General features: G+C 47.3%; 1 protein-coding gene across 1 annotated transcript in view; it reads right to left on the reverse strand.

The window, feature by feature from the left end:
• Nucleotides 1-1304: 1304 nt before the first annotated feature.
• Nucleotides 1305-12933, reverse strand: part of Acer2 (alkaline ceramidase 2) — a 41274-nt gene continuing 29645 nt past the window's right edge. The window contains exons 5-6 of the mRNA XM_052717870.1: nucleotides 8262-8399; nucleotides 1305-2463 (exon numbers count right to left, since the gene is read on the reverse strand). Of these exons, the coding sequence (XP_052573830.1) occupies nucleotides 2277-2463; nucleotides 8262-8399 (325 nt within the window). The 3' untranslated portion in view covers nucleotides 1305-2276. The remainder of the gene's footprint in view (nucleotides 2464-8261; nucleotides 8400-12933) is intronic.

Below are 12933 nucleotides of genomic sequence, written 5' to 3' on the forward strand. Positions count from 1 at the left end.
TCCAAGCATATCCATCAATAATATTTTATCCCTATTCCTGGGGGTGTCAGCAGAGGCCCTAGGCAGTAAGTTCTTTTCCTGATGCAAAATGGTTCTTCCCTGACTTTGAGGACAACACCACTGCCATGGAAGAGCCCTCGGGACAAATTAAATCTTGCATCTAAAAATCCTCTCCTACCGCCAACTTTTTATCCATTTTATTACTTTATGTGTATGAATGTTTTGTCTGCCTGTATGCATGTGCACTACATGCATGCCTGGTGCCCTTAGAGATCAGAAGGGGGCATTGGATCCCCTGAGACTGGAGTTACAGGTTCTGAGCTTCATGTGTATGCTGGGAATTGAATCTGAGTCTTCTGGGAAAGCAACATGTATTCTTAACTGCTGAACCAACTCTCCAGCCCCAGTGGACTCTTCCAGACTCAGGCAGTTGGGTGCTATCCTTAGGACATTTATATAGTGTAGGAGAGATAAGAGCAGGACCACATGCCTGGGAAGATAACCAGAAACAAGGATGGCTTGATTTCGCCCTCTGAAAAAGTCTAGACTCAAAAACCAAAGGACTTAGCAGCAATCCCATGAATCTCTAGGTTGCCACGAACATTCAACTCAAAATCATCTTAAATATATTTTAAGCTATAGTAAAATAACATATACACTCAAAACCAAATATTTCTGCCTTGAAAATCCTCAATCAAATAACTTGTGTGTTTGCTGCCTGGGAGATTTAGTAAATGCTATAAATTTAATAAAAGACCACTTACTTCACAAAGCCATGTTCCATAAAGATTTGCTACTATAAACAGGAAATAGCCTAGCAAGTTACTTATCAAACTTCAAAGCCCCAGAAGTAGAATGGAGTCTATTGGTGTAAAAACTTAAGCTCAGCTTCCATTATGGACTCTGTGAAAATCTAACCAGGGTAAGAGTTCCTGAAGCGCCAGAACCGGCTAGCTCCTTCTGACTCAGGACAATGCTCCACCACTCAGAACAGCCTCGTGACTCCCACCCCCTGAGCACTGCCCCACTCCCCACAACGGAATGTCAGAAAGCGGGAGGTGCCTGAGTTACAAACATCCCTGAGATTCCCCCATCCCACCTCATACCCAGAAGGCCCCGCCCACCTGTGACCCCCAACCAGCTAATTGAGTGTAGCGACAGAAGAGCCAACAGTCCAGTGCTCTGAGAAACCAGTTAGCACCAGGTACTGTGAGATCAAAAGCAGGAGTCCTACATCCCCCCCAGGAGCCCCACATCCCCCAGGAGCCCCACATCCCCCCAGGAGCCCCACATCCCCCAGGAGCCCCACATCCCCCAGGAGTCCCACATGCCCCAGGAGTCTGCATTCCCTAGGAACAGCAGAGGAATGGGGTCCGAGTCTTGGAGGTAATGACATCCTCGAAGTTTCCAGTGAGAAACTTTCCCAAAGCTTCACGCACACTCCCCAGTCAAACCCAGACTGCCTCTGTGACTGAAATGAGCTGTTGGTGCTCTCACAAGAGGTCAAGTGGTGGCAAGCAGAGGGGCTGTGTGTGGAGTCTTCACGCCAGAGCAGTTGTCTGTGGGGTTGAGGCTCCTGAGCTTCAGGAAAAGCAGGAACAGTGTCAATATTTAATATTTGCTTAAAGTGGAGTGCAGGTTTTGGCTTAGAGGGTGTTACTGACTCTGCCCTCTGATGCCAAGTCTCCATATCTTAGAGGTAGTGGTTGAAGGATCCACGAGCTCGTGGGAAACCTGGGAAAGCTGAGAGGTGCAGGTGACAAGCCCACCCCCTCAGCCACAAGCCCCCATGTGTGTTCTGTCCACTCGGTTGTGCTGAAGGACAATGTCTCTCCTGTAACTGGAAAGCTCCGGTGCTTTCCATCACAAAATCAGAAGGTCTTGTGTCTCAGAGGGGCTGACTCCTGCGTAATCAGAGAGCCTGGAGACGGTGGGACCTACAGCAAGCAGCCTTCTCCAGCAAGAAGCTACCCCGGGTCTCCCAAAGAACTACTCTGCCACTGCCGTCAGGGACGTAACCCAGCAAGCCCATATGCCTGGATGGAATGCTGAGCAACACACACTTACTATCCCTGAGCTCTCCATCCCCCATCCTGGGAAAAGTTGGACCTCCTCCCCCAGGCACAGTGGTCCAGTTAGAGCCCAAAGGAACAGAATTTTAAACAGACACACCCACACCAATGCTTCAACCCCCTGCCCCGTGGCTATCTTTGCTAGCAAATGAAGCCCAGTGCAGGAAGAGAAACAAGTTAGAGACGCCGGCCACTGCCTTGTCATCATGTGATCTTGACCGACGACTTCTTGTGGGCACACAGGAGGGACACGTAGGGGACACCAATAAAGGCCCATTTCTCGCTGGGCCAGAATCTGATAACTGGACCTTGCTCGGGGATCTCTGAGGCAGCATCAAAGTAGGCAAAGCACACGCAGCCCAGGTATGCAGCAAGACAGATGAGGATGTGCCTGCAAGAGAGGGCAGGGGTGAGCCTGGCGCGGGCTTCTCCCGGGGCCCACCCACCTTCCCTGCTGTCCCGGGGAAAGGAGGCGACAGCCAACATTGCCAGGAGGGCTGTGATAAATCTTCAACACCTGAGACCATCCTAGAATGCAAAGCATGCCCACGTGAAACGGCACTGTAGCTCAGACCTGTAACCCTAGCGCTCTAGGAAGTCAGCTCAAGAGAACTCCACAAGTTCAAGGCTACACAGTAATAGCACGTGCCTTTAATCCCAGCACTCGGGAGCCAGCCTAGTCTACAGGACAGACAGGGCTACACAGAAAAACCCTGTCTCAAAAAAAAAAAATAAAAAATAAAAATAATTTAAAAAATCCTATTTGATAATTGGAACAATATCTTTAGGGTCTTTTCAGTAAGACTGAGGGCCAAGGACAAAATCAGAAGGGCCTGAACTCTGAATTAGATCCCACCTTCTCACCTTAACAATGAGTACAGCCTGTGCTTTTCATCAGAAATCATCCTACATTAAAGTGCGCTTGCAGTTTTATGGGAAAATTCTTTTTTAAAAAATTACCTTTGCCTGTCAAAGCTTCAATTTTGATCTTCATCAAGAAATAAATCTTTTAAAGGCAGACAGATTCTTCTTTATACCCTATATTGAAACCCAGTTCCAAATGAATTAAAGATTTAAAATACGGGAGGCAGAGCCAGGTGGATCTCTGTGAGTTTGAGGCCAGCCTGGTCTCCAAAGCGAGTTCCAGGAAAGGCTCAAAGCTACACAGAGAAACCCTGTCTCGAAAAACCAAAAAAAAAAAAAAAAAAGAAAGAAAGAAACTGGGAGAAATATTTGCCCAATGTGATAAAGAGCTAAAACTAATACCAAAAATGTGCTAATCATTATAAGTGCTGTGTGAGCTGTGCTTTAAAATGGGGTTTGGGGGGGCTGGAGAGATGGCTCAGAGGTTAAGAGCACCGACTGCTCTTCCAGAGGTCCTGAGTTCAATTCCCAACACCCACATGGTGGCTCACAACCATCTATAATGAGATCTGGCACCCTCTTCTGTATACATAATAAATAAACAAATTTAAAAAAAATAAAAAATTAAAAAAAATAAAATGGGGTTGGATGAAGAGTATGGAAGGTAGCAGAAATAAGACCCAGCACCCAACAATAACCAGAAGCTGGAGTCAGCATACATGGCAGCTCCGTGTATTGTTCATTATGCTGGGTATAGAGCTGCATGCCTTTATTCCCAGCACTTGGGAGGCAGAGGCTGCCGGATCTCTGGGAGTTTGAAGTCAGTCTGGTCTACAAGCAAGTTCCAGGCTATCCAGGGCTACACATTGAGACCCTGTCTCAAAACAATAATTATTAAGTAATGAGTAATTAATTACAATTTGCATAACAAACAGCACATAGCCATTGTAGGCAGTCATGACCAAAGATAAAAACATTAGAAGGCATATTTCAAGAGGGGAAACACAGCAAATTGGGAAGCTTACAATTAGATTACAATCTAAAGCTACCATCCAGATTACATTTTAAAAGAATCCAGTAACACTGTCTTTAAAGATATGAAAAATAAAAAACAAAGTATTTTTTCCTTAAAATTAGATTACAATCTAATACTACCATCCAGATTACATTTTAAAAGAATCTAGTAACACTGTCTTTAAAGACATGAAAATAAAAACAAAATATTGTTTTCCTATCAGGCTAGCAAAGATTTAAAAGAGTTAATAACCTCCTGAGAGACCTCAGTAAAGTGATCTCAGGACTGGGGTGTAACTGCTCAGGGCAGAAGTGGAAGAAGACTTGCCTAGCATCCACGACCCCCAGCACTGCCAACAGAAACAGAACAAAGTCTGATATGGTGGCACTAGCCTGAATGCCAGCACTTGGGACTGCATAGTGAAATTGAGGCCAACCTGGAATACACAAGACTGTCCCAAAGAGGAATAAACAGCTGGGCATGGTAGCACGCGCCTTTAATCTCAGCGCTCAGGAAGCAAAGACAGGCAATTCTCTGTGGATTTGAGTCAACCTGGTGTACACAGAGTTCCAGGCCAACTGGTAGTACACAGTGAGCCTGTGTTTTAAAGCAAAACAAAAGCCGGCCGGTGGTGGCACACACCTTTAATCCCAGCACTCGGGAAGCAAAGGCAGGTGGATCTCTGTGAATTTGAGGACAGCCAGGGCTACACAGAGAAACCCTGTCTTGAGAAACCAAAACCCAACCTCCTCCTGCTCCCGCCCCTGCCCATCCCCCCTCACCCCACCCCCACAAAAAAAACCCACCCACAAAAAAAGGATAATAAGAATAATGAGATAAAATAAGGTCTCACTCTGTAACCCAAACTGCTCACTTGCTTGTAATCCTCCTGCCTCAGCCTGCCAACTATTAAGATTATGACCCTGCACCACTACTCTCCATTTATGTAGTGCTGGGGATCAAATCCAGGGCTTTGTCTATGCTAGGCAAGCACTGTACCAACTAAATCACACCCCCAGTCCAAGACCTTATTTTAAAGAAAAAAAGAAAAGCATGTTGCCATCTTCTAATTTGTATTACAATTTAACCTATAAGATTAGAATCAATTATAGATGTTTTTACAGATTATTTACAAAAGTGAAAAATTAGAAATGACATAATATGGAGCTCAGGAGATGGTTTAGTGGAAAAAAAGCTCTCGTTCTGCAATCATGAGGACCTGAGTTCAAATCCCCAGCATCCACGTAGAAAGCTGAGTATGGCTGTGTATGCCTGCAATCCCAACATTGAAGGACAGCAAGACAGACAGATCCTAAAAGCTTGCTAGATAGCCAGCCTAGCTGAAAAGGCAAGTTTCTGATTCAGTGACCCTGTCTCAAGGCAAGAAAACAGAGCAATAGCGCAAAGTAACTGACTCCCCGCTGTGGCTTTCACATGCACGGACATGATTGTGCAAATGCATTCCTATGTATGCAACAAACACACTCCATTTGTACACACAACCTGATGGTTGTTAATAGATTGTTTAAGTAAATTATAAAGTATCATGTAATGAAGCATTAAATAGAAAGTAATAAAGCGTGTCTCTCCCTCCCTCCCTCCCTCCCTCCCTCCCTCCCTCTCTCTCTCTCTGTCTCTCTCTCTCTCTCTGTGTGTGTGTGTGTGTGTGTGTGTGTGTGTGTGTGTGTGTGTGTGTGTGTGTGAAGAATGATGCCCATGGGGGTGGGAGAGTGAGGAACGGAGCTGAGTTGGTAGAGTGCGTGCCTTGAATGCATGAAGCCCTAGGTTCAATCCCCAGTGGGGCATAAACCCAGAGAAGTGGTACCCAAGAGATAGAAGTAAGAGGATCAGGAGTTCAAGGTCATCCTCATGTGTTCAATAAGTTCAGAGCTAGCCTGGGCTACATGAGACACTGCTGTCTTAAAGGGGAAGGGTGGGCATGATCTATATACAGGGCTATCTAACATTTTAACACCACAATAGGACACTGTCATCAACAAACACATTGGGTCACAGTCATAGATGTCCTGGGTGGCATGTGGATCCATGTGGGTCTGGGGCCACTCATCGGCTGGACACCCTGACTGGAGTTTGACTTAAAACAGAGCCAGTTTATATCACATATAGAAAGGTGCCATTGTAGTTTTCTGGAAACAGAATGGTTCATGGATACATAATTGTAGCTAGAGAGAGGAGGGAAAGATTTTTTATTGTTGTTGGGTTTTAAGACATGGTCTAACAATGTAGTGCTGGCTGGCCTAGAACTCACTATGGAGACCCAGTTGGCTTTGAATTCACAGACACCTGCCCGCCTCTACCCACTGAATACTAGTATTAAAGGCATGTGCCACCATTCCTGGCTGTTCATTTCTTTTTCTCTTCATTGTTCATTAGCAGGTAGGAGGAAAAAGACTTTTTGAGGAACGTGCATGTGTACTATAAAGTCTGCAAAGTTGTTAGTACTCTTTCTTGGGGGAGCAGAAGTATGAGAGCCATTTTCAGTATGTCTATGCTGTTAAAATGATTACTCAAAAATGATTTCACGAGGCTGGAGAGATGGCTCAACAGTTAAGAGCACTTGCAGAGGACTGGAGTTCGATTCCCAGCACCTACATGATAGCACACATCTGGCTGTAACTCCAGTTCCAGAGGCTCCAGCTCCCTCTTTTGGCCTCCCCAGGCTGTGCATGCATGCGGTACACATACACACTTACAGGAAAACACTCATACACATACAATTAAATTAAATTAAAAAAAAATTAGCTCATGCATCTGACAAAATGGCTAGGTGGGTAAAGGCATTTGCCTCTAAGTCTGATGAAAAGTTAGATCCCTAGACCCCACGTGGTGGAAGAAGAGAACTCACTTCCCAAAGTTGTCCTCTGACCTAAACATATATGCCCACATACACATGTGTGCAAACACACATACACTCACACAGGCCACCACATGCATGCACCTAACACCCACCCTACACTAATAAAATCACTTCTTAATGGGGGAGAAAAATGATTCAGCTTTGAAAAACAACACCTCAGTTGTTTGGTTTGGCCTTTTGAAAGTGGTTCTGGAAGGCCCCAAAACTTACATTTCCCAGAGACAGGGTCTCACAATGAGTACGCCCAAGTTTGGCAACACTCCTTTGAGAAGCCCACACTTATGCTTGGGTATGTTGCTTTCGTGCGTGCGTGTGTGTGTGTGTGTGTGTGTGTGTGTGTGTGTGTGTGTGTGTGTATGTGTGTGTGTGAATGTAGTCCATACTAACCTGGATCTTGTGGCTAACTTCCTGCCTCAGCCTTGCAGGTGCTGGGAGGGCAGGTGTGAGCCGCCATTCCCAGGTCACACTCTCTGAAGATGACTCTGGATGTGGAGTTGCAGCACTAGAGAAGCTTCCCTGGATGCTCCTCATCTACCAACCAGGACGTTAGAGGAGCCTTGCTCCCTGCCGCCCTTTGTATTCAGCCGTCACGAGGACAGACAGACACACTGCCTCTCGTCCTGGGGTTGGAGTGAAGTAGTGTCTAGGACGAAAGCCTCTCCGCATCCCCCTTTCCTCCTTGTTTGCTGGAGTTTGAACGCAGGGGCTTGTGCATGCCAGGCAGGCACTCTACCCCTACACCTCCCGACTCCTCCACCGCCTCCTCCCCTTCCTGAGTGTGGGTCTGTATGTGGTTTGGTAACCTCCATTTTCTTTTTAAACTTTCGAGTCATTCCCAGGCTTCCCAAAACACAGATGCTCTATTTCCTTATCATCAAACAGTGTGAGTGATGTTCAACAATAGACGTTTAGTCCCCTAGGCTTTGTCTGTAGCTGTTAAAAAAAAAAAAAATAGATGAGACTGTCCCTAGATGACCTGCAAGGTCCAAGCTTTCATTGGTCACATGGGTCCTGAAGGCGTGGTTCCTATTGAGGACCATCCTGTCCTCACATCACATAGGTCCCCAGCTCCTCCTCCCCAACCATCCATCCAGACCTCGGAGCTCAGGTTGCAGACTCACTTTTCAGGCTCCCTGGTACTAATTAAGGAGCTGCAGGAGAGGCTGCCAACCCGCTGTGCAGCATAACAATTAGGTCTGAGGGGGGTGGGGTGGGGGGCTTGTTCTGGCTAAACCAGCTCCCCCGAGCCGTTTTCACAGGCTACCTTACTGTCTGTCCATTGTTTCTAAAACATCTGCCAGGAGAGAGAAAGAAGAATGCTTGGCTCTGTGGCCCTCTCCGGAACCTACCTGTGCACCTGGCAGGGAGCACCCAGCCCATCAGCCCGTGCGGCCACCAGTGTCAACGCCACCACCCCGGGGCAGGAGCTTACCACACACAGTGCAGGTACGGGAAGTGGACGGAGGAGAGCAGCTCACAGAAGGCTCGGTCACTGATCCAGCAGAAGAGGGCGAGGGTCCACCAGAGGCCGGAGAAGAGCCCCAGCTTAAACACACGGACATTGTCACACCTGCAAGGCAGAAGGAGAGAGTGTCAGCTCTCGTCTCCATAGGGCTTGCTGGCTACCTCTCCTCTATCTCCAAAACTTCTCATCCGTCCACCCCAGCTCTTGAGATGCGTGTCCTACCGAACACAACCACACAGATGTAAGTATCCATATATACACACGTGACTTACATAACCTTACTTCCTACACAGTCCTGGCCCCTAACTCCAGATACATAGAACTACCTACCATCTTGAAAGGGTACCCTGATGTCTAATACAGACACAAAAACAGAGTTCAACTAGTCTTTCCTCCTGCTCACAGATCCCACATCCGGTTTCTTAGCTCTTCCTTCAGAATCCACCCCAAATCTGCCCTCTGGCCATGTGGGTCCAGGCCCCCATCATCTCTTCCTCTCTAACCTACACTCACCTTTGTCCTTGTAGTCAACTGGCAATGTTCTGCTCCAGGGCTTCAATGAGAGGGAGAGCCACAGCATTCACAGTGGCCACAGGGCCGCAAGTGTGGGCTCCCCTTCCTTCCTTCCTGATTTCTCTCTATGCTTTGGTCCCCACTCACTCCCTTTGCTCAAACTATGCTGTCCCTCAAACACTTCAGGCCTTAGCAGGAATGGGCCCTCCAGCCTTCCTACTGGCTTTGCCTCTGCCTGGGGTACTCTTCCCTCACATAGCCATGTGGTTCATCTGTCTTCAGGTGTGTCCGCTGGACATCACTCATGTGTGGTTAGAATGAGACCTTCTCACGGAATGAATACTTGGCCCCCAGTTGGTGGCGCTGTTTGGGAAGTTTAGGTGTGGCCTCGACGGAGGAGGTGTGTCACTGGAGGAGGGCTTTGAGGCTTTAAAAACTGAGCTCTCAGCTTGCCCCCATGCTTCCCGCCATGATAGTGATGGACTCTTGTGCCTCTGAACTGTAAGTCCCGAGAACCCTCCCTTCTGTAAGTTGCCTTGGCTCTCCACACCCTGCAGCTGAAGACAACACACACTCAACTCCTTGAACACAGGAACTTCAAGCTGGTGCCTACCTAGAGCCTTCACCCTATGGACAAGCATTCATGGTACTGGAAGGTAGTCTGCGTGCTACTAGAGGAGAGGGATGAACACCCAACAGTTACAAACCCTTCGATCTACAAGAGTGACTTGCCTGCCTGCAGGGTATGCTGGTGCCATAGTGGTGCAAAGCTTGCACGTGCTCGAAACCGCGGAGCCATCTCTCCAGCCCCCGGGAAAAGTTGTTTTCTAACGTATTTTCAACAGGAGAATCTCCTAGCAACGTGATTTAAACATCCCAGAGTTCAGCGACATCAGGTCATGACCCTGAATCAGAATAAGCTTTCGTTTTCTCCTGGTGAAAGAAGGTTCAGAAGGGGCACTGAACCGCTGCAAGCCAGACATGCTTCAGGAAGGAAGGCCAGAGAGAAGCAAAGCGATAAAAGGCAGTCTTTCCTCTTGGTCCCCTAGGCAAAGCAAGGCACAATGAGACACACTGGGGCGGACGTGATATGTCACGTGAGAACAGGGGAGATGCTGGAAGGAAGTGTGAAGAGTGCCAAGGGCACCCTTTTTTCTGGGAACCTTATCAATGCAGGGGAACTTTCCTTTCCCTTTCCTCCTGGAGACTTGGGTGGTAACTGAGTCACAGCAGGGAACAAAAAGACCTGAGCCCTGCCCATGCAGTGTCCCTCTGTCCCTCTGTGTCAAGCAGAAGTTAAACAAAACAGTAACACAAGTTACTTTCTAATCGTACAGGACGGCCATCCAAGGACACATAAACAGCCAAGCCCCGAACTAAAGGGCCAGCAGCCGTTAGCCACAGCTAGAGGGACCTGGACTCAAATGAAGACATAGAAGTTAAAGAGAACAGAGAGAAGGGGAAGCTTGGGGGGGGGGGGGGGTTGGCCGTGGGAGGGGGCGATGCTCAACTTACAGGGACAGCAGAGATGTGTGTGAAAGACTCTGCATTTTATCAATATTGCCATGCGAAGGAGTAGAACAATGACCAGGACCAGAGGAAGACAGCTTCTGACTTGCACATCTGGACACAGTACTCCTCTCCTATTTAGCACAACTGGAAACACTACAGAGAAGACTAGGGATGGGAAAGGCAGGTAAGGAGCCCAGCTTTGTCAACTTGAACTCTCCATACCTGTGACTCCTGCGATTACAGAAGTCAGGTAAGCAGCTAAGTAGATTAACAACAAACAAACAAACAAACAAACCTAAAGATAAGGAAAGGCAGCATAAACCCAGTGTGGTGGTACATGCCTTTAATCCCAGGAGGCCGAGGCAGGCAGATCTCTGAGTTCAAGGCAACCCTGGTCTACACAGTGAGTTCCAGGACAGCCAGGGCTACACAGAAAGACACTGTCTCAAAACAAAAACAAACACAAACAAAAAACCCAGCTAAATCTAGAACATTCTATTCACTTCAGGCTGAATAGAAGTCAGCACCACTGGACTGAATGCTCCAAATATAATCTATTTTAGATGACTTCACCAGCAATTTAGTTATGTGTCTTCCACAAATCTTTAATACCTGATAGTATCCAGGGTTGGATAAGTGAAGATTGTGGAAGCCCAGCTCCCATATTTTACGACAGGGTACTCTTGAGGAGTGAGGCTTAAGAGATATTAGATAGGATCGAGGGGAGAGAAACAGAAACACAGCATAGCCTCAGAAGGGCCTAGATCATTATCTACTGGCCCCTGCTGTCTCTTCTAAAGGGCCTTTTATAGGAATGCCAAAGGGTGGAACAAAAGACCTCCCCCTAACACAGCCAAGTGCAGATCCTTTCCAATTACCTGGTAACTACACATGTGGTCAAGCAATCCTCTAATGCAGCCCTGCTGGGTAAAGCAAGCTCAGATCTCACTAGGAAACCTTTGTGAGCCTCCACAGAAGATGCAAGCAGGCCCCAAGCCTAGGGGCGCCAGATCCTCAGGCCACAAATAATGAGAAAAGGTAGTTCAGTAGGCATCTCCAGCCAAGAACACAGGCAAGATCCCTTGATAGGAAAGGAAGAGTCCACACAAGAGAAGCTAAAACGGAAGGAGGTATTTGTCTCTCTTCACATTGATTGGGGTACTTGTTGAAACTTAAGGACAGGAAAAGGAAGGTAGCTAGTGCTGTGGGATGGTCTGTATGGCAAGTGTGTTGCTGATTGGTCAATAAATAAAACACTGATTGGCCAGTGGCCAGGCAGGAAGTGTAGGCGGGACAAGGAGGAGAATAAAGCTGGGAAGTGGAAGGCTGAGTCAGAGACACTGCCAGCCGCCATGATGAGAAACAGCATGTGAAGATGCCGGTAAGCCACGAGCCACGTGGCAAGGTATAGATTTATAGAAATGGATTAATTTAAGCTGTAAGAACAGTTAGCAAGAAGCCTGCCACGGCCATACAGTTTGTAACCAATATAAGTCTCTGTGTTTACTTGGTTGGGTCTGAGCGGCTGTGGGACTGGCGGGTGAGAGAGATTTGTCCTGACTGTGGGCCAGGCAGGAAAACTCTAGCTACAAGCTAGTCTGCTGGTTTGAATGAGCAATGTCCCCATAGGCTCAGGCATTTGAACCCTTAGTCCCCAGTTGGTGGTGCTGTTGGGGAGGTTGAGAAGGTGGGGCCTTGCTAGAGAAAATCCACTGCCTGGGGTGAGCTGTGAGAGTGTATAGTATAGCCGCTCCCTGCTTTCAGTTTCCCCTCTCCACTCCACATTTGCTGTAAAAGATGTGGTGGCCTCTCTGCTTCCTGGCTCCTATTGGCATGCTACCCTACCATGATGGACTCATCCCTCTAGAATTGCAAGTCCAAATAAACTCATTCTTCTAGAAGCTGCTGTGGTAATGATGTTTTATCAGAGCAACAGAAAACTAAATAATACAACTAGTAGTCCTTTTGTGCCTGGTGGGCCTAGAACTTACTATGCAGATCAGGCAGGCCTCAATCGCACAGAGATCTGCCTGCCTCTACCCAGAGGCTACCTCCAAGTGGTAGGATTAAAGGCAAGCATTACTATATACAGCCACAACTAGTATTTCTTGAATATCCACCACCGGAGAGATTCTACACTAGATACAACTTATTTATGCTCACTACAAGATCAAAAGAAATAAGCTTTGTTAGCTTGTTTCCTTGTGGGTTGAGGCAAGTTCTCTCTGAATTTCAGTTTTCCTGCCTTAGTTTCCTAAGTGCTGCCAGAGCCTCCAGCTTTGTCTAGTCGTTGAAGATTTATTAATTTTTATGTGCATTGATGTTTTGCCTGCGCGAGAGTGCCAAATCCTCTGGAACTAGAGTTGCAGACAGTTGTGAGCTGCCATGTGGCGGCTGGGAATCGAACCCAGGTCCTCTGGAAGAGCAGCCAGTGCTCTTCACCAGCTCTCTACCCCTCCAGCCCCCTATTTATTTTTTTAAATAGACCTAAACCTTATTATGAAAGACCTAAGGAAGTGAAGAAAATGCCCTGAATTTCTGAGCTACTGGAAGGCAAAGCCAAGCCGCAAACCTGGAGTTGTGTAGCCCCTGAACCCAAGTTTCTTCTAGCAAT

The sequence above is a fragment of the Peromyscus californicus genome, unplaced genomic scaffold (assembly GCF_007827085.1).
Source record: "Peromyscus californicus insignis strain IS unplaced genomic scaffold, ASM782708v3 Scaffold_5__1_contigs__length_169319896, whole genome shotgun sequence".
NCBI lineage: Eukaryota > Metazoa > Chordata > Mammalia > Rodentia > Cricetidae > Peromyscus > Peromyscus californicus.